The sequence below is a fragment of the Seriola dumerili genome, unplaced genomic scaffold, assembly GCF_002260705.1.
Source record: "Seriola dumerili isolate Sdu_G_001 unplaced genomic scaffold, Sdu_1.0 BDQW01000011.1, whole genome shotgun sequence".
NCBI lineage: Eukaryota > Metazoa > Chordata > Actinopteri > Carangiformes > Carangidae > Seriola > Seriola dumerili.
The window spans coordinates 3,000,816-3,022,159 of NW_019174266.1; the positions used below are offsets into that span (position 1 = coordinate 3,000,816).

At 40.4% G+C, this 21,344-nt stretch overlaps 2 protein-coding genes across 2 annotated transcripts in view; both read right to left on the reverse strand.

Annotated features, from left to right (window-relative positions):
• The window catches only part of LOC111223012 (stimulated by retinoic acid gene 6 protein homolog), a 20,144-nt gene extending 8,818 nt beyond the window's left edge, over nt 1-11,326 (reverse strand). Inside the window, exons 1-5 of the mRNA XM_022746975.1 lie at nt 11,226-11,326; nt 10,708-10,774; nt 8,983-9,068; nt 8,762-8,901; nt 8,089-8,255 (exon numbers count right to left, since the gene is read on the reverse strand). Of these exons, the coding sequence (XP_022602696.1) occupies nt 8,089-8,255; nt 8,762-8,901; nt 8,983-9,068; nt 10,708-10,774; nt 11,226-11,326 (561 nt within the window). The remainder of the gene's footprint in view (nt 1-8,088; nt 8,256-8,761; nt 8,902-8,982; nt 9,069-10,707; nt 10,775-11,225) is intronic.
• A 2,967-nt stretch (nt 11,327-14,293) lies between these two features.
• Nucleotides 14,294-20,674, reverse strand: LOC111224064 (photoreceptor-specific nuclear receptor-like). The gene is made up of 8 exons (XM_022748446.1): nt 20,233-20,674; nt 19,347-19,497; nt 18,333-18,436; nt 17,933-18,232; nt 17,124-17,302; nt 16,374-16,614; nt 15,761-15,866; nt 14,294-14,813 (listed from the first exon to the last, which is right to left on the reverse strand). Exons 1-8 carry the CDS (start codon nt 20,324-20,326, stop codon nt 14,681-14,683), a joined length of 1,308 nt encoding a protein of 435 aa, XP_022604167.1. The 5' UTR covers nt 20,327-20,674; the 3' UTR covers nt 14,294-14,680.
• Nucleotides 20,675-21,344: the final 670 nt, after the last annotated feature.

The following is a 21,344-nucleotide window of genomic DNA, read 5'->3' on the forward strand; positions in this document are numbered from 1 at the left end:
GAAAAAGGTGAGCTACCTTCTCTACTGATTTTTTTAAAATGTAACGACACATTGAACTGTACGCCAATCTTATAAAGTTAAAGGTCTGAACGGGGATGTAGGGTGATGTAAAATGGCTGCCCGACTGAAATCCAGAGACAATAACTCATTCCGTCTTTCAGGTGTTTTCGTTTCCCGCTCAGCTGGACGGTGTCGGCGTTTGTTGCTTTTTCTTTTCTTTTTTTTCTTCTAGTGGCGATATATATGTAAGGTCCTTCATTCAGCCATCATCATCATCATCATCATGTTTTACATCTTTGATAAAAAATGTATTACTGCTGTTTTATGTTTGTGGAGCGAAAACACACCATGTTGTACTGGACTTGGTTTCAGATGGCCGTTGCTGTTGGTCGTGAATGGTGGTCCCCACTCTCCATATTTTTTTTGGGTCCCGTGCTGGTATCGATGAAAACATCGCCCTTCCTGTTTACTGGGCTTCGGATCGTCCTATCAGACGACAGGATGGAGGTCGTCAAGATCGTGACCTTCTACAACCTGGTTGTTGGAAGGTGTGCTGAGGAAACTTTTTTTTTTTAGCATTTTTACAAAAATCTGACTCTGTACCTTTAAAAAGAAAGAAAAGAAAAAGAACAATAAACTTCTTTGTCTTTCTTTTGTTAGTGTGCTACCCTGTGTGCGATGACCCTAGTCTTGTTTGTCAGTTCTCATTTCATGCTCATGACGGATCCCATGGTTCTCCACAGGTATGTGCAATAAACACTCCCATAGACAGGTGTCTCTGGTTACAGTCATTACTTTCTTGATGAGTCTCGAGTTCTCCTAAGCTGAACTTTTAAACGATGTGATAATTTAAATACTATTGATAGTAAATGGTTCCTGCTTTAAATTTATGTTTTTTTTTGTTTTTGGTTTTTCTAACTTAGAAGGCTCAACTTCTTAACTTTTACTCTGCTACTACTACTTTTTTTCATGCCCATGCCAAGTGGAAACTGGGACTGTTAAATGTTGCTAGTAGAAGTGAGACGGCGTCCCGATGTTAAACCCCCACCCACATCTCTTCTGTGCTGTGTGTTGTGTCTTTAGAAAATTCCCTCTTGCCTGCATGTATCACTGATTTCCACTTGTTGTAGTCAACCTGGAAAGGCCTGTATAAGGGAACATTTACAACATCTATAACAGCCAGAAGACCATCTCATCCATCTAAACCTGGATATCGTCTGCTGAGATGGGCGTTGACAGGATACAGGCTGCAATCGTCTGCTTGCGGGAAAGCTGAAAAATCATCATTGATTCTAACTTCATTTCAGGATAAAGTTTGAGTAATATTTCTACAACAAATAAAGCGAATATTTCCAACCACACCAATGAAAAGACCAAAAACTAACTAATTAAAATTTGATGCCCGAAAGAGAATCATTATCTTATTCCTCTGTTCCATACAGAAACGCCACTGTTGCTTAGAGAAGGGGGGGGGACTATAAAAAACACCATCTACAACTGCAATAATCCAAGTTTGAAGATTTGCAAACGTATTCAGACCCTTATTTCATGCTCTGTAGAAACCTCTTTGAGCTATTGAACCTCTACAAGCTTTACCACACCTGGAATCTTTGCCCATTCTGACCCAGCAAAGGGTCTGAATACTTTTATAAATAAGAAGATTTCAGGTTTATTATTTTGTTATTAAAGTTTTCTTAAAAACAGGTTTTCCACAATAGCATTGAGTTGAGATCCCGGTTTTATGCATTTAAAAATTAATTCTACAGCAAGTGAATCTGCAAAAAGCAGTGTGTTTGTTGAGACGTTGTTTGGAAAAAATGAAACATATTGGGAAACCACGAGCTTTCGAGTTGACAGTCGGTTTGTTGGTTTTGGGTCTTTTTCGTGGGATTTATTTACATAAGAAAACCATATAAAATAATGCTTCTCTTATCCTTTAATTAATAAATAGATTAATGAAACGAAATGGCAGAATTTGATTTTTTCAGAATTTTTTAATAAACTGGCTCGATGAAAAAACAAAGAAAGAAAAATATATCCAGAAATGTGTTTGACTTTATGGTTAATAACGGCCTGTTTCTGTGCTGCGCTGCAAGGAATGGCTTATCCAGAACTGTTTGTTTTCACTGCTTCTTGTTCCTGGTGTTTCTGATCATTATCCCTATTTTTCACGCCGCTAACATCATCGTCTTTGAAATCGCAGGGAAAGGCATGGTGAGTCGGCAACGTCACAAATGTAGCCTCTATTCTTTTTAATTACATGATCAGAAACAGAGATAACTTCTTCTTTTTTGTTTTTTTTCCTTTCCATCACTGTGGTTTGTGACGTCTCAGGCCTGGCCTGGGCTCACACTGACAACTTTGGTGAAGTGCTTCAGCATGTGACTGCCAGTTTGCTTTTCATCAAAAAGGAAGCTGGAACAAAAAGAGACTTGAAACCACAGGTATGAGAAGCTGGCAAATTAAGGTTTCTTTTGTTGCTGCTGATCAGAATATAATTTAGAATATAATATTGCCGGCTTCTCATACCTGTGGTTCAAGTCTCTTGTTCCCAGCTTCCTTTTTGATGGAAAGCAAACTATGGCCAGTCACCATGCCTGTGAAGCACGTCACCCAGTGTCAGATTGTGACCCAGGACAGGCCTGAGACGTCACAAACACAGTGAATGAAAGCGAAAAAAAACAAAAAAGAAGAAGTTATCTCTGTTCTGATCATTAATTAAAAAGAATAAGAAGCTACAGTGACTTTGCCGACTCACCATCCCTTTCCCTGTTCCTGCGATTTCAAAGACGATATGTTACCGGCCCGTGAAAAATAGGGATAATGATGTCAGAAACACCAGGAACCAAGAGAAGCAGATGAAAAACACAACAGTCTGGATTGGCCATTCTGCAGCGCGCACCAGAAACAGGCCAGTTATTAACCATAAAAGTCCAAACACATTTCTGGATCTATTTTCTTTCTTTGTTTTTCATCGAAGCAGTTTTATAAAAATTCGAAAAAATCAAATTCTGCCATTTCGTTCATTAATCCTATTATTAATTAAAGGCATAAGAGAACATTATTTTATATGTTTTCTTACTGTAAATAAATACCCACGAAAAGACAAAACCAACCCAAACCGACTGTCAACGTGCAAAGCGCTCTGGTTCCCCCCAATATGTCCATTTTTTAAAAACGTCTCACCAAACCACACTGGCTTTTTGCAGACTTCACTCTGCTAATGCTAGAATTAATTTTTAAATGAATAAAACCGATCTCAAGCTCAATGACTTATTTGTGAAAACCTGCTTTTTAGAACTTTAATAAACAAATAATAAAACTGAAATCTCTTATTATAAAAAGTTATCAGACCCTTTGCTGCGTCAAGAATGCGACAAATGATTCAGGTGTGTAAAGCTTGTAGAGGTTCCATAACTCAAAGAGGTTCTTACAGAAGCCACTGAAAATAAGGGTCTTGAATACGTTGCCAAATCTTCACCTTGGCATTATTGAGTGTAGACCCGTGTGTTTTAATAGTCTTTCTGCGTGACAACCTAGTGCGCGGTATGAACAGAGGGAATAAGATAATGATTCTCTTTTTCGCATCCAATTTAAATTAGTTAGTTTTTGGTCTATTCATTGGATTGGTTGGAAATATTCCTCGAGTTATTTTGTTGATAGAATATTTAAAACTTTATCCTTGTAAATGAAGTTAGGAATCAATGTTATGGATTTTCAAGCCCTTGACCCAAAGCAGACGATTGCAGCCTGTATCCCTGTCAACCCCATCCAGCAGACCGATACCAGGTTTAGACTGGAGAGATGGTCTTCTGCTGTATAGATTGTTGTAAATGGTCTTCCCTATATTACAAGGCCTTTCAGGTTTGATCCACAAACAAGTGAAATCAGTGATAATTCAGGCAAGGAGGGAATCTAAACCAGACACAACACACAGCACAGAGAGATGTGGGTGGGTACATCGCGGACGCTCGTCTCACTTCTACAGCAACATTTAACAGTCAGTTCCCCACTTGACATGGGCATTCGAAAAAAACCAAGTAGTAGTAGCAGAGTAAAGGTTAAGGAAGTTGAGGCCTTCTCCAGTTAGGAAAAACACCAAAAACAAAAAAAAACGATAAAATAACAGCCAGCGAACATATTACAAATCTAAATAGTCATTTTAAAACTTATCACATTCGTTTAAAAGTTACTGAGGAGAACTCAGAGACTATCAAGAATAAGATAACTCGTGCTAACCAAGGACACCTGTCTATGACTGTTATTGCACACACCTGTGAAGAAACCATTGGACCTCATGAGACATGAATGAGCACTAACCAAACAAAGACAGTGTCATCGCCACACACGGGGTAGCACCACTAAGCAAAGAGAAAGGACAAAACGAAGTCTATTGTTCTTTCCCTTTTCTTTTTAAACGCGTACAGAGTCAGATTTACATCCTCGTTTAAACAAATGCTAAAAAAAAAAGTTCCTCAACACACCTTCCAACAACAAGGTAGAAGGTTCCACCCGGATTCTGACGACCTCCCAATCCTTGTCGTCTGAACATAGGCCACCGATCCCGTAATGCCCAGTAACAGGAACGCGGATGTCCTTTTCATCCGATACCAGCACGCGCACAATATGGAGACGTGAGGGACCACCATCACGCACCGAACCCCGAAGCAGACCGCCCATCTGAACAACCAAAGTGCAAGTGAATACAACCATGCTGGGCGTGTGTTCTTCTGCCCTCCAACCAAACATACCAACACCAGCAAGTACACATACATTCTCTTATCAGATTTGTGTACAAAACACTGATGATCGATTCGATCGATGATGGCCTTGAACGGACTTACACCTGCACATCATATGCCACTTAAAAGCAACAAAACCCCCGACACCCTGCCAGCGTATTGAAGCGGGAAACGAAACACTGAAAGACGGAATGAAGTTATTGTCTCTGGCATTTCAAGTCGCAGCCATTTTACCATCACCACAATCCCTTCAGACCTTTAACTTATAAGCATTGGCTACAGTCATGTGGTCGTTACATTTTTTAAAAATCAAGGAGAGAAGGTACTCAACCCCCTTTTCCAGTACTATATAAGTAAATTAACGTCTTCGAGCCACCCACGTATCTCGATCTCTTCTGCCAAGTGGTTGGTTTGGTCTGTAGCCTGAAGGAAGCTACAATCATGAAGAAAGATTTCATATGTGTCAGTTCAAATACCAATATAAAGACGCCTTACCTTTTCAATTTTAAAAAATATGATGAGTTCGGCAGAAATTAAGATGGAAAGTAATACATTTTATTGCGCCAAATCATTTTAATGAGGTAATCTAAATGAATAAGTCCGTAATTGTAATGTGTAAACTCTATAACTCAATAGAATATTAAACCAAATATAACACAATAAGATATAAAACAATGCTACAAAAGTTAAAGACTCAGTTTGCTTAAATTACCAGTGTTTACACCCTGTAACCAGCTGCAGTCTTTGGAGAATTTTTAACTTCAGTAAACACATCATATGTTCATTTGATTGCAGGGAATTCAGTTTAATGGGGATTTAACGAGTCAATCATATGAAAATTGTTTCAAAGCTTCATATGTAACTTCACATTGCTGCTTTATTTTTTATGATGATGATTGATATGATAAAAAAAAAAAAGTAGATTATTCTGCAAAGGTAGTGGAAGGAAGGGAAACGTTCTCGGATATATCATGAAAGTAGGCGGCTTCAAGAGAACCCTCACACCTGTGGTTTATTTGGGAGGGAAAAGCACAGGTGTCAGTGATTACTAAAAGTAACGGAGCCAACATTTCATTTAGGTGATGGGATCCTCGGTTTATTGTTTCATACTGGTGTCACTATCAGGTGAACTGAGGACACTGTTTTTCTTTTACCTGCGGTTTTTGTTAAAAAGATCTGTGTCTAAAATAATTAATTACGCATGACCTAGATGTAGTCAATAGAAACTAAAAACATTCAATCTGCTTAGCTCTCAAATCAACCTGACAGCGCGCGACGCACTTCTTTCTTGAGAACGTGACTTCACAGTAGTCGTTTGATAGTAGCTATGCTGTCAGGTCCGTGTGAGCAAAAAACAAATAAAACAACATTTACAATGAGTCACATGTATGAGGATAGTAGCTAGAGGATGTTAATACGAATAAGGTCAAAGTCATGTGTTGTTCAAATTCTTGATAATTTCCGGGTGAAAACTTTTGGACGCTCCATTATGGACCAGAGTCATGATTTATTCATCTACTTCATTTAATTACTCACTGCCTGTTTTCACATCTTCTAACTTCTTCCTCTTCGTTGCAGACCCTACCAGCCCGTCCAACCTGCCAGTAGAACCTCTGTTTTCCCTCCTCGCCCATTCACCTGTACGGCCCACAACCCACCGCTGATCACCTGTTTCCCATCCCCAATCAGTCACAGTATTTAAAACCAGCCCAGTTACGTCTGGTCTTCAGGTCCTGGTGCCTTCAGCTGTCTGTTCCTGTCTGTTCTGTTGCTTTTGTGATCTTAATTACAAGTGAACTTTTCTTCTGACCCGTTAAAACCGCACTGGATCAAAACCAGCTGACCAGGCCCATGTAATATTTAAATTGCCCCACTGCCACTTGACAAAATAAATCCTGTCCGAAGGCGGCTTTAGGAAGGTTCGAGCATCACTTTCAAGAAGACGAGAACGATCCAGTTATATTCTGGATAATTCAGGGTCTTGATACTGCCTCGATTCCCTTGAAATTAAAACTGGGTTTCGAGCACTGAGCATGGTTGAAAAGAATGACCTCAAAACGATATCCGTCATTCTCTTTTGGATTGAGCTGTGTAATTTAGTTTGAATGAAAAATAGGTAAAAAATACAAGTTAAAAAACAGATTAATGACTGAGAATTTCTGGTTTTCCTGTTTGTTTTGTTCTCACCACAGGGAGCTCTAAATCTAAATCACTGACCAAAACTGTAGACAGATTAAAATCTGCTGTTGAAACAAACTCATTTAATTTGAAAGGGCAGAGGGGGAATATTCACCTCCCTTGTTTCATAATCTGCACAAGGACGCCTGAGAGTTAAACCCACTCTGCTCTGAACAAGCTGCTACAGTAATCATGGTTAGTGAATTTACATCAGTTGAATTCATGTTTCTTGCTTCCAGTTGCACCGAGGGACAGTTTACACATAAGACTCATGAGCAGAAAAAAATGCTTGACTATGTTTCTGTCCTGCTGCTATGTTGATCTCCATGTTGATGCTTTTCTCACCGTCATCAGTCTTTGGATCCTTTGACAAAACAGCAAAATAAACTGGACACAGGAGATAATGCCAGGCAAGGCCAGCTAGACGGCAGGCACTCGCAAGCAGAGCATAGAACTTATAGATCTGGCGAAGAGGAAAAAATGTTTAAAGTGTCAGTTTTTGTTCATGTGGTTTTATGTGTTTTTCAGCTGAAATAATGTCATGTTGCTGATTAGTTCTGACTAATCCACTGTCAGCAGTTTCATTATTTTCTACTGAAGCTTAAAGCTGCACCTTTTGAACATTTGTTTTACCTTTATAAAGATTATTATGCCAAGAGTAAATGTGTAACTTTTGCAAAGACCGAACCAGGACTGGACTGCACTCCCACAGCTAGCCTTACCTTAGCTAAAGCTAACTTACCAAGTTTTTCCTCTTTCATGTGACTTAAAATGAATTTTCACGCCCCAATATCTTAGTCTTTGAGTTTTGTAATGCCACATGTAAAACAGTGTCTAGAACATAATGGATAAAAGTAACACAGATCTAGAAACTAATCCTGCTAATATAGTTTAGACTTCTTTTAGATTGAGAACAATAACTTATCTGGGTTATCTAGCAATGATAGTACTGCAACTTTTCCTCTGCAGTTCCCCATTTAGAGTATTTTGGCCTCTTTCAGCACATTGTTTTGGTTTTACAGCTCAAACAGCTTCTGTTTTGGTTCATCTGTGTTGTTTACAGCAGCAGCATGAAGCATGCAAACGGCTCCAATGAACCCACAGTATATTATAATATTGGAGTAAAACCTTTTTGTATGCATATATAAGCATGTTGCTGGTGTCTTGCCTCTGGAGTCTTTGGACAGTCAAACTTCTGCCACACCAGGACCCCGAAGTGACTGAAGGAGAGGAGCGCCCCGAACACATAACCTGTTTTACGCTGCAGAGTGCCGCAGACCAACAGAGGATAATACAGGACTGGATAGTAGAAGATGGCGATGATCTTCATGTACTCTGACAAACGAGGGATAACACAGAGGAGTGTGTCATTTATTGACAAAACAGAAGACAACGCTCAGGACGGGCTCATTACTAAACTAGTTTCTGTCTCATTTGCCTTAAACAGAGGCTAGTGTTTTTGATCCATTAAATCACTTCAGTCTTTTCTAAATTTACAAGGTTAGAGGAAAGTTTTACTTCCTTCCAGTTACTACTTATCTTAATATAATGAGTTTAAAAAGCTTCAGGGCAAATAAAAGAAACAGATCACTGTGTGTGATTGTATATTCTGAGACTGCACACAATGTAGGTCTTTAATTAAACATAGACATGTCCTAGGGCGCCCTGGTGGCTCACCTGGTAGAGCGTGTACCACAAAGGATTAATCCGAACCACAGCTGCCCCGGTTTGAATCTGACCTGTGGCCCTTTGCACGACTTCTCTGTCTCTCTCACTGTACCTATCCACATAAAGGCAAAAATGCCCCAAAAAATAACTTAAAAAAAACCACAAATGTCCACCTTTAATTTCCGCTGGAGTATCTCTGCAGAAAGGCAGTGGGTCCGGGGCGATCACCAGCATAGCCAGCTTGCTGAACACCAGTCCAAACACAGCCATGGTCAGGCCCTTTTCCTGAGTCTGGTCCAGGAAGTTGGTCGGACTGTGAAATAAAAACAGGAACGTGTAAGACAAGCCTGCCGTCTGAAGTCCCAATTATCTCTTAGGTGTATTGTGAATTGACCTGAAGATGCTGGAGGATCCTCTTGCAAATCCTTGGCAGAATTTGTTTTTCCTGGAGAGAGCTGCCAGGATCAACATGACCACCAGCTACAGGGGAAGATGAAGTTCATCAGGACTTCAATTAAATCATATCACTGTTTTCCTCTCAAAACTCGGGTGACCTACAACTCAGTCCTGCACTTGAACGCCTCACACACACACACGCAGCACTGGAGCTGATGCTAACAAGCTACATTTTTTACCACCTTTTAACATGTGATTCTGCTCCATGTTACCTTAAGATTTAAAGTGTACAGGGATACAGACTGAACTTAGTTCTTAACAAACTTAACTTTGTTTCCTCTCCTTCCGTCATATCTGTTTTCTTCAATGATTCAATTCCACCACAAAAAGGAAGGGTCTCAGTCAGTGCATGATGGGAAGTCCGCTAATGTTTGTCTGTAAAAACCTAATTTAATGAGTCGACTGAACTATCAGCAGTCCTTTTATTTCAGCTCATCATTTCAAGTCCAAAGACTTCAAGTCAGAACGACTCATGTTTCTAAATTCTGAAATGGTCTAAAAATATTCGTTTAATTAGTCTCAATTGAACTAACATTAAATGAATAAAACTTATATATTTATCTAAAGTTAATAATAAAACACACTCCACTAAATGTCTGCATGATGTTTTACTTTTGAGCGCCTCATATAAAGAGCATTTTTCAGACCGGACTCTTGTTATTTCTGCTCAGCTGCAGTGACCCAGCTGTCACAGTTTATTATCTCCTGAACAAGGAAAATGGCCCGCGTCCCCTCTGTGTACAGTACGAGGGGGTCTCTTGACCGAGTTAAAGTGGCCCTCACTTGTAATTGGGTGAAGGCGAAACGAGGGTAAACATCGTTAAATCTGACATCAGTCTGAAGCGAACACAGCTGATGGTTCATAGAGAAAGCCCCAAAGGATTTGATGGTAGATGCACAAACTTCTACACTCACTGTTTTCCACTAATGTTGCATTTAGAAGGAGGATAACGTTTTGTAAATGTCTTTATACAGCTTTATGTAAATTAATAGATATTTACAATCGGGAAACCTGCAGCCGGTTGCATCAGCTGTTCATAAGTTCAAACTTTCAGCCTGTTTGTATCGCAAGTGTTTGGAGTTTAGCAGTGTTTGCAGTTTTAAGCATAAAACTGGTTGCACAACACAGGCTGGTTACCATGTGGAGACTAGTTACTAAATATTCACTCTCACTAAATGGCAGATGTAACTTAAAATACTGTAAATTAACCGAATTAGCCAATGTTCTGTTAGCATGCTAATATAACCCCTTTAGCCTTGATTATATCATTCTGTTGAGAACATACGTCCTGACGCTTCAAAACGCTGTGTAATAATGACGTAAACGGACGAGACGATTGTTTGTTTTTTCTACTTTTATCAAATCTTTGCTTTTTTTTTTTTTTGCTGAGTAAGAGAAACATGTTTTGTGACGTGGCAGAGCTACGGTGAAGTATTGATTAGGTTTAGATCGTGCTTTGGGTTAAAGCACAGTCACCTGACCCTCCTCCTTGAATGTGAATATATGATGTTTTGGGACATTTGCAGAAACAACTTATGCCGTCATTTTCTTTGGGAGACAGATCTCATGTCTAGGTGAACACTCAAAAGAAAATCTGCCTTTACATTTCAGACGTACAGTCACTTTTTTTTTTTTTTTTCACTTTGGCTTGAGTATACTTACAGATATTGACAGCATGCATACGTGGAAGAGTCTGTCATCTGCTGTTGGGTAACATGGTAAAATAACTCTGTGACAAAAACAAAGAGACAATAAATAAAGCTGAAGTCAGTCACATTCAGAGCAACAAAGCTGCAAATGTGTGAGAAACAACAGAGAAATGAGAATCTTAGAGAGACGCCCTCTGCAAATATCTCTCCATAATTTTCTGTTTTGAATTGACTGTCATTCTTTATTTATTTATTATTATTCAATGGAGTCCGGGTTTCAAAATTATTTCAGGGTTGGACGATTCAATTAAAATTTACTCTCAATTTGTGAACAGGCTCCAGATCTGCTTTCACCTCTGAAACTGTGCGAATGAATCACAATAACAAGTCAAACTAAAAACCAATCCTGCACATACAAAGACTCAGTACTAAATATGTGCAACAGTGAAAATAGGAATCAGATGTTTTTACAGATAACCAGTCAAACCTCCTGCTCTGATCAATCTGAGATGATCTGGGTTTCATACTCACTCTTTGGGTGGTTTGGTTGGCTCTGCGTTGTTGGAGTACCAGTCTGAATAGTCATAGTAGGAATATTCAAAAGGCTCAAATTCAACTTTACTGTGATTCATCGCGGCTGCTCAGTCGAGTCAAACAGGTTGAAGTGGACAAAAAAAAAAAAAAAAAAAGATCCAGAGGAGTCCGGATCCTCGTTCCCTGTCAGGTAACCTCGCTCAGTGATCTGCTGGTGCTGTAACGTGTCGGGACAGTTTGGCCCAAACGCCCCGACACATTCCAGTCCAACCAAGAGCCAAACACAGCAGATTAACAGCTGCTCAGAGGGGAGTGAGAGAGGAGAGAGAGAGAGAGGTTCGACATTACAGTGAATGAGGGAAGAAGTGGAGGAAGAAACTGACCCAAAGTGACCTCTAGTGCTCCTTAAAGTGACAAGTGCTCCTCATTCTCTAAATGTAGTTAATTAAGAAGGTATTTATTCAAGCTATGATTCAAATCTAAGTGATGTTTCTTAATTCTACTATAAACATTCATATGAAAACTGAAATTTCTGATCAATTTAGATATAGACATACAGAAATGTGCAAAAGTTTTAGGCACTTTAGATATTTTAGATCTGTATCCATCACACAAGAGTGAGCCCAAACACACAGTCAGAGTCATACAGAACTATCTGTAGATGGTCTGGCCCCGAGTCCTGATCTCAGCATCGTGGAGTCAGTCTGGGATCATATGAAGAGACAGAAGAGACTGAGACTAAATCTATATTTCCCTGCTGCCTGACTATGATGAAAGAAAGTTTTTCACAGATATTTAAGTCTGTCGTTGCTCAGGTAGTCGAACCTGCTGGCAGTTAATTGCAGAGTTGGTGGTTCAGTCCATTTGTAAAATGCATGGGGGGGGGGGGGGATTTACTTTGCATTAACAAACATAATAAAAGTAACTCTTACAGTCAATGATCCTAATCTACATCATTTAATCGTGTATTTATTTGGATTCTGCTCATATATTTTGCATTTCCTTTTGGCAGCTAAAATGTTGGTGATGAAGTGAGGCACCATCTTTGGTCTGAAGCAGGTTAAAGCGTGACTGTAGCTGTGTGGCGTGTTCATGTCGCAATAAAAGCACTCTGTGATCTCTGGTTAAGTAATGTCATTTTTTGCGCTGAAACGTGGCGTTAACCTGTTTGCCTCCCTCTGCCTGTTACTCAAGAGACTAATCTCATAATAAGATGAAAATCTCTCGTTTAAACAGAGGCGACCTTTGTGTGAGAAGAGATTAGGAAAGGCCAAAATGAGAATGTTGATCATTTGACACGTGAGGTAAAGCCTTAGTTCAGGAGCTCGTGTTTTATTTCTATAACATGAGAATAAGACAGAAAACATGAGATGAGCTGCTGCAGAGTCACTGGCCAGAGGACGGACACAGATCACAGACCTACAACTTCACCAGACTGGAGCATAAAGATGGACTCAGTGATCCAGTTAGCTCTTCCCGTGCTCGTCTTGTGCATCATGATGAATATCTAAAGGCTTATTTTCAGCCACTGGAGTCATTACTCGCAGCTGGAAGTGACACACTTTGCTGTGAAATCAGACGGATCTCCTTTGGCAGTTCAAAGTTTCTTAATCTGGATCAGTGAGCTCGCTCATATGACGGTGAGCGCACAGGGGCCAGTTGATCTGACCCCAGGATTTTCTGACTGCGTGGGTGTAGGAGGGCCACACACAGGACCCACGCTGCCCGACTGCTGCTATTTCAAAATAAAAGGCCACCACTGATGTGCTGGATGTTATTCTTAGCTTCTTAAACTCCAGAGTTAAAGCTAAATTTAAGTCGCTAACAGAAGTGCTTGATGTCTGTATTACCTGCAGCAGGCGTGCAGCTCTGCTCCTCTGTTGTGGCTCTCTGATGGTTTTCATGTGTTTTGAATCTGACGGTGAAGTAATACTGAGTGACGTCTCTTATCAAGCTGACATTTGGTTGAGGTGCCACCACTAACTTCAACCACAAATGTCTGCTTTCACATCTCTTTTCAAAGTCCCATTATTTTGAAAGAACTGTAACATAGTCACTGTACAGGTTTCAGTGTAGAGGCACCGTGTGTGCTACAGATACTTTCCTCTCAGCCGATGAGTCACTGCATCTTACACATTAAGTGGCACATTAATCGTATCGTTATGTATAAGTATGTATGTATTTATTATGTTTATTTGATCCGGACGAACAACATGTACTTCCTGTTCCATGCTGTGAAGTGATCCAAGCAATTTTCTTTTTAAATTCAGACCAGAATATTAATGAATATTTAACAATGGAAGCAGGTTTGTGGCAACAAAGAACAACATCAGTGCTGTTTCCCATTTAAACCATCATCATCCACTATAACTATACAGCTCTTTATCTCTATCTCTCTCTCTCTCCCTTTTTCTTTTTTACCTAACAGGCTCTTAACTCCACGTCTGTCTGTAATTGGAATATCTGCAGTAAGCATAAGCATTGGCCGTCTCCAAACCGCCCATTGTTCTGACAATGCAACCGAACAAAAGGGAAAAACTGTAACTCACACTGAAGGGACTTTACTCCTGTCTACGTTTTATACTTAGGACTCATTATGTTTGTGTGTGTGTGTGTGTGTGTGTGTGTGTGTGTGTATGTGTGTGTGTGTGTGTACATGTAGTTCTATTGTTGTGAGGACAAACTTTGGTTTGAAACCATCGACGTGAGGACAAGGGGTTTTTTGAGGGTTGAGACTTGGTTTTAGGGTTAGGGTCAGAATTAGGTTTAGGTTAAGGTTAGAGTAAGGGGCTAGGGGATGCATTATGTCAATGAGTGTCCGCACAGCAAACGTAAGACTAAACAAAGGGCAGAGTGTGTGGTAAAGCAGACAGAGGAGGGCGCCCTTTGTTTCTCTGCAGCACAGAAGGTCCAGGTCTCGGTAGACTCTGTTTAATCTACAGTATGTGTCGTAGCTCACAAAGAATATGTCTAAAGGCTACGTCATCTCTTGTGAGGCGTGGCGGTCATGAAAACAGAATCAAAAACCACTTTCAAGCAATTTTTTTTACTTTATCAAGGCATGACAACATGAATGTAACAGTGACATTAATGACAGCAGGGATATACAGTCCATCTATCACCAAACAAATAAAGATCTGCACAAAAAAACATAGAGAAACACTAGAGGAGGAACTGTGATCGTGAGTCACTTCAGACACAAATCAAAGTCTAAATATGATACAAATAGACAGCAAGCACGATGATAAGAAGTGAATTGCATTTTAATTTTCAGAACGACCTGATGTTGAGACAACAAATAATAAAGTGGCCTTTGAGAAAATAACATCACGCAGAATCTCAGATGTGTATACACAGATACAAAGCAAGTGTGTGTGTGTGTGTGAAATGTCGTTCCTTTCAAACCAGGAGACGTGATTGTGGATGACTGCATGGGTTTCTGTGTGACAGTCTCAGTTTTTGAACATGTCGCACAGCAGTTTCTCCATGGGAGTGTTTCCGATGGTCCTGTGGAAGAACAGCAGCTCTATCCGCTCCGAGTTCACAAAGCGCAGAGACGGAAGAAGAAGAAGCAGCTTTCCGAACCTAAACACACACAAAAAATAAAATAGAATCAACTTCTTGCATGAAACAGGGAACAGTACAGTATGTGCAAACAATTTGTTGCCATCTCATCATTTATACAACAAGGATGTGACAGTTCAGGAAGTCTCAAGTCTTTGAGGGCAAGTCTGAGCCAAGGCACAATAAACAAACTGCAAGTCAACATGCAAGACTGACCATTACAAACAGCTTAAAACTATTAATATTGTTTTAAGAATAGCACAGGCATGATGATTTATTTAGTTGTGAGGCAATGGCCAATTAAAAACCTGATGTTGAGTCACATTGAAGCTACACGGATGTGTGAGACACAGACACAAGTTTTGTTTTTTGTAAATTCAATTTTGCAATAAGTAAATCTGTAAAAACAATAATTAGCTACAACTGACTGGAAATCAGTGAGAGAAAATGAATTAAAGGTACACTGCATGACTTTTCTGTGGTGCTCCCAAATCCCAAATTATTAACTCCAACATTGAGGGACTTTATCTTTAAACTGGTGAAGCTGAGACAAAATACATGATTTGCTTTGATAAGTAATTTGATAATACAGAAAATGAACGGGACTTTGCATTATTATTTGCATGTTTTGGGCTCCCTCTGGTGGCCGTGGGTAAGTTTGGTTTTTGCCTTGTGTTCAGAATATAAAACATCAGATCATTTAAGCCCTTTAAGATCCAAACGTTAGACTTTAAAAGGAGAAATTAATTGTAGAAGAGGAAACAAAGAAACTAATTTCTACTGCAACAGTTGAAAGAAAAACGAGGCTGTTAATGAAAGAAAATCATTGTTGAGGAGGCAGAAATCAGCTCCTCACAGAGCAGGCTGCCGATTAATGAGATTTAACAGCGTAAAAGAATTTAAAGGTGTTTTTTTTTTGTTTTTTTTTTAATGTCCATGTAGCACTGAGGCATGAGACAGGATGTTACCTGGCTGGTTGACTGGGGTAGTGTGAGCGGATGTGTTGTCCCAGCATCACTTGAGACTGATCCTGCAGGTTCTCCACTTGTTCTGGATCTTTCAAACCACGAGTCTCTGTGGAGAAGAAAATCCACATGAGCCACACAAACACCGTTGCAGACTGAGAAAAACACCCGTGTCATCACTTACACTTATTCATACTGACAGATTCATTATCCAAATATTACAAAAAGGAGACGATACTAATAAGAATAAAGTGTCACTAAGTATAAATGTTATAACTGATAAGTTATAATGTGTTATAGTTATCACACACAACCCAGTTACACAGTATTGTGACATTATTTTCACTGTATAAATAATAATAATGATATAATATAAATTTCAAGACATTTCTCAAAGTTAAAGATGAAATTGAAGTTTGTATATATTTTGTGTAGAAATCTGGGAGTTAAGCCTCAGGGTGGCACTAGAGGAGAGAGCATGGAGTAAAGGGTTCATCCTCTGAGAAGAGCGTGGTCGGTCTCCCACATTCAATTCTGATATTGATATTTTTGATATTTCCAGGGGATAACTGAAATCATAATAAATCGTCTCCTGTGGCGATGGTAAGTTCCTCACCTGGCTTGAAGAGCACGATGGCCTTGAGGCAGGCGAACTCTGTGGGGTCGACGGCGATGGCCTTGAAGCGGGTGAAGACCTCCTGCAGGAGGCGCAGGTCCAGGCTGGTGTAGCTGGTCTTTCCCTGCATGCCGGGGCAAAGGTCCGGCAGAGAGAGCAGCGGGCAGCTGTCCAGCGGCAGAGACCACTGGATGGCACAGAGCAGGAAGAGCTCGCTCCACGCCTCCTCCAGCAGGATCACCTGGTGGAGAAGGAGAACGGTGAAAATCCAACAGAGATGTTTCAAGAAATATGGAAGTTCATTGCTGCCAGAAAAATATATAACCATGATGAGTTATCACATAATTATCACCCAGTAACCCAGAATTATGATTTAGTCATTTAGATTTCGTAGATAAAATAATACTTATCTCAAAATTATCTCATGACTGTGATGTACTAAGTCACAAATATGAGATCATGAGTTTTTATTTAAATCTTCTTTACAACCTTCCCTTCAACTTTTTATTTTCCTGCAACTTTGTATAACTTCATCAAAGATTTTAAATCACTTTTCAGATCAGTGAATTATTTTTAGATTTTAGATTAGAAATGTGGATCATCAACGACACTGCTGCACATGTGATGTATCAATTTCAATAAATCATTTCCACAATTACAGTATTTTGAACCTTCAAAACAAAATGAAATATGCACTTGTTGTGTTTTACTTTTACTTGGAAAACAGACCACAGTGAAAACATCATGTACCTGGTCTCTGAAGGGCAGGTTGGAAAACACGGGCAGGTTCTTGGCCCACTTCACCGACATGAAGAGCAGCCTCGCCGAGGTCTCGTACACGTTCTCGGAGCTGGACGGGTACAGAGCCATGTGATACTCCGAGGACGCTCTCTCCGGCTCGTTGCTGGTTACGTCGATGTTTTCATCAACTGAGACAGAAAAGATGAGTTTAGAATCAGGTGCAGGGAACCCACTTTAGCTCAGTTTATGTTCTTCTACTGGAACTAACCTGTATAAAAAAATCATAGTGAAAATAACTGACACAGACTATAAACTACATCGTCCCTGGTTGTAATCTGGCTAAAGATATTTCTGGTACCTCCTTTCTCTCTACCCTCATTTCCTGTCATCTCTCTCCTATTCACTTATAAATGCTCTCACAAAATATTAAAAATAACTAGCTTATAGCTTAGCTTAGCTTCTGGTCTCAGGTCAGTCTCAGATTACCAGAGTTCAATCACGTCAAATCTTAAAGATTTCGTGTATGAACCAGGTTCAGGTCTCACTTTTTGGACTCGTGCAGAACTCTAGTTTATACATGCTGACATGTTAGCTTGTTAGCGTGTTAACATGCTAACACTAACTTGCTGAATGCTAGGAGGCGTGTTAATGTGAGGGGGCGTGGCTACGAAGTGGGGCACTCTACAAGTGTGGGCAACAAATCTGGGGTTAGTTTCACTAAAGTTGCACATTAAGTTTGCAGCAACATTTTTGGTTGAGTCTGTCTGAGCGTAATTCTCCTGCAGCAGCTTCTGTCTCAAATAACAAACCCTGCTCACCGTCCTCGGGCTCCAGCTTGGCGCAGGTTTCAGCCGTCATGAGGCTGGCCATGAAGCGGTGGTTGTTCTGGGGACTGACGCAGCGCTGGGGGGCGACAGAGGAGGTGATGGACATGGAGGAGGTGATGTGGGGCCACGTGATGACGGAGCCGCCGGAGGAGGAGGAAGAGGAGGAGGAGGAGGAGGAAGAAGAGCAGGTGGGCTCCCGTGTGGTGGCCAAGTGCTCCTTCTCAGGGTCCACGTCGATGGAGTCCAGACGGACCTGAGCTGTGCTGCGGGGCTGCCGCTCGTTCTGCACCGCTGCAGGAAGAAGGTGAAAGGTCAGACCACCTGTTGTCTGAGGAGAAACACACTGAGAGCGAATGTTTCTCGCATTTGAAACACATTTCCACACACTCACCGTCCTTGTTCATGCCCGCCTGCAGGCACTTCTTCAGCCGACATGCCTGGCACTGGTTGCGATGAGCTTTGTCCACCGGACACATGCCTGTACCGGCCTGGCACCTGTAAACACACAGGCAAGCTTTTAAAGGGAGAGTTCACTCAAAACAAACCCAAACACTGAGTATCTCTTTTGTTTTCATGGTGCTTTAAAATATTGAAAAAGACCATGAAACTTGGGTTTAAACATGATTTAAAAAAATACAAATTTATGATAAAATGTATGAAATTCAAGCTTTTTTATTTGAAAATAAAAGTTGTCTGTCTGAATCCACATGGGAAATTTGGGACGAAAGGAGGTGAAAATTTCTTATATTCACGCTAACGACACATTCTGTGATCCAAATGAAAACAAAATAAAAGTTTTGGCTCTTACTTTTAGTCACAAACTGATTCACAGATGACACAATAAAAAAATGTATAAAAAGAATAAAAAGTTAATTATATTTTGTGGCGCTTTAAAAGGTTTGTCTCCATCAGTATACATGTTAATATTCACATAAAAGAAACATTTTCACTTATGAAAATATATGAATTTATAGGTGTACTCACATAAATTCAGTATATTATATTATTCAGTATAAAAAATATATAAAAAATAAAAAGTAAAGTTACGAATTGTGTAATTTTTGACCGTACAATATTACAGGTATATTCACATATCATCTTACAGCCTGTTTATAAGCATAAACTAACAAAAACATTAATTTAGTGATAACAGGCTTCAAGCTTTTAAATGCTATTTACTTTGGATCATTAAAAAGGGATTATTATGTGTTTGATATTATTCATATAAGTTGTTTAAAGTTAATGGCTGAGAGAATTTGTTGGATAAAAAGCTGAATCTTAATTTCCCAAAATGCACCTCATGTAGGTTTAATGGGATGGGAACATCTCATGATGAATTTTGGTATCTGAAGATTTTAAGTAAGTAAAATGGTGGTCCAGCAGGAGAGTTGGAGCTTTCACTTGCCTGTAAATGAGCCTCCTCCTCACGCTGCGTTTGAAGAAGCCGCTGCAGCCGTTGCAGGCGTAGATGCCGTAGTGTTTCCCGCTGCTGGTGTCTCCGCACACTTTGCAGACCAGAGCCGGGCTCAGAGCTTTTCCCGGGGCTGGACTCTTGGCTGTGAGTCAGACACACACACACACACACACACACACACACACACACAGGGCAGGTCGGTTAGTGAGTGCCATTCATTTTTAGTCTGGTATTGTTTCATACATGTGCCTGCCATCTGCACTGTCAGCTCAGGCTGCATGTGGCTCCACGGTCTGACAAAGCACACGAGTCAATATTGCAACAGCCGTTTAGGTCTGAAAATCTCATTTAGTGGATGATTATGAAAATAAAACAAAAAAATGGCTGGAGGCAGATCAACAACTAAAACAAATGATGCAGCGATACTGGAATTAATCCAAATAAACCCATTAATCATAAATAAATTCAGATTGCTCACAGTTAGATAATAAATATGTATTTTGACCTTTTTCTGCATTAATCAAGTCTTATTTGTATTTAAACAAAGCAGTTGTGTGAGCGTGGAGTCACCGTTTCTTTGTTTTTATCTTATTGAAAATAGGTTTATGTGCATATTTAAGACCTTTCAGTTTTACTTTGTGGTTGTCATGGTGTTAAAGAAGAATTTGTTACCACACAGATGGTTTTCAGTTAAATATTAATAAGATAAAAAACACAAAACAGTTTTGTATCTCGAACAGAAACTTATATATCATTAAAAAAAAAAATCAAAAAGCTCCATAACTCATTTTGACTTGTAACTTTTTTCAAGGCCGAGCTTGTGTCCCATGTTTTAGGCTTCACCTGTTGCTGCTGGTGGTGCATGTGGAGCTCTTACCTCCTCTGCTGTCATCAGTCCCGCCGCTGGCAGACGACTCAGTGGGGGAAGAGGACGGCAGCATGGGGATCTTCAACAGGTGATCCTCCATCATTTTTCCACTGAAAATGTCTCCTCGATCGGTGACGGCTGGAGATGAGAAACTTTGTTGTAAAGTATTCGTCCTTTTCAAAAGATACAACGTCCGAAGTTCAAGTTCCTTTTGAGTTCTGTGAAAAGTTGAGCTGTGGAGCTGTAAGGGGTCTCCGGTGGTCCCCGGTGGACAGATGGCGGGTTGAGCCTCTACTGTGCTGCAGGCTCTGGTGCGGAGATGCAGATGGGCTGGGGTCCTGCCATGAGCTCGGGGCTGACACTTGTTGCACGTCAACAGGTTGTGTGTCCTCCCTCTGGCCGTCGGGGTCAGTCACTGTCTGTGGGTGCTCCTCGGTGGCAGCTCCTCAAAAGGGAGTCCAGGGGGTGGAGGGGGAGGATTAGTCCCAAGCGCTGTGTAAGCAGCATGCCTATTTGTCATCCTCTTAATCTTTACTGTTCATCTACTGGATCAATCAGTCACATTGCCAGAACGTTGGTGCTGCTCGGACTTGGGGATCTTCATCGAGTCTGCAAACAACAACAGGAAAAAAAAAAGAGAAAAGAAATAACAGTGATGACTCTTAAAGCTCTCTAGTGGAAGAGCTGTAACTTTAGACCAGTTCCCATCCTGCTCCATCTCCCTCCGTCTCCTCTGTCCACGAGGGCATCCATCAGTCAACACTCCTCTTCGGTATCTGCATTTAAAGGAATGATTACATGAGGCGCACATTATTATATTTACCAGCCTCTTCGATTTGTATTTCCCCTCCTTTTGCCTCCTTTTCGCCTCCGAATTCCAGCTCCATTTCCCCCCAGCCGTATATTTGATCTGTATGATTGCCTCCCATTCATAATGACTCCCAGTGTTTGCTGAGGAGCTGCTTATTAACTCCTACTTTGCTCTTTTTTGACAAACTGGAGATCACCCGCTTCCCTCTCCTCCGACAGAGGAAAAAGGTCACAGAGGGAATAATAGAGTTTTGAATGGCTGATGTTTTGGCTGGGGCTCATTTGGCTAATTCATGACGGTCTCCCATTTA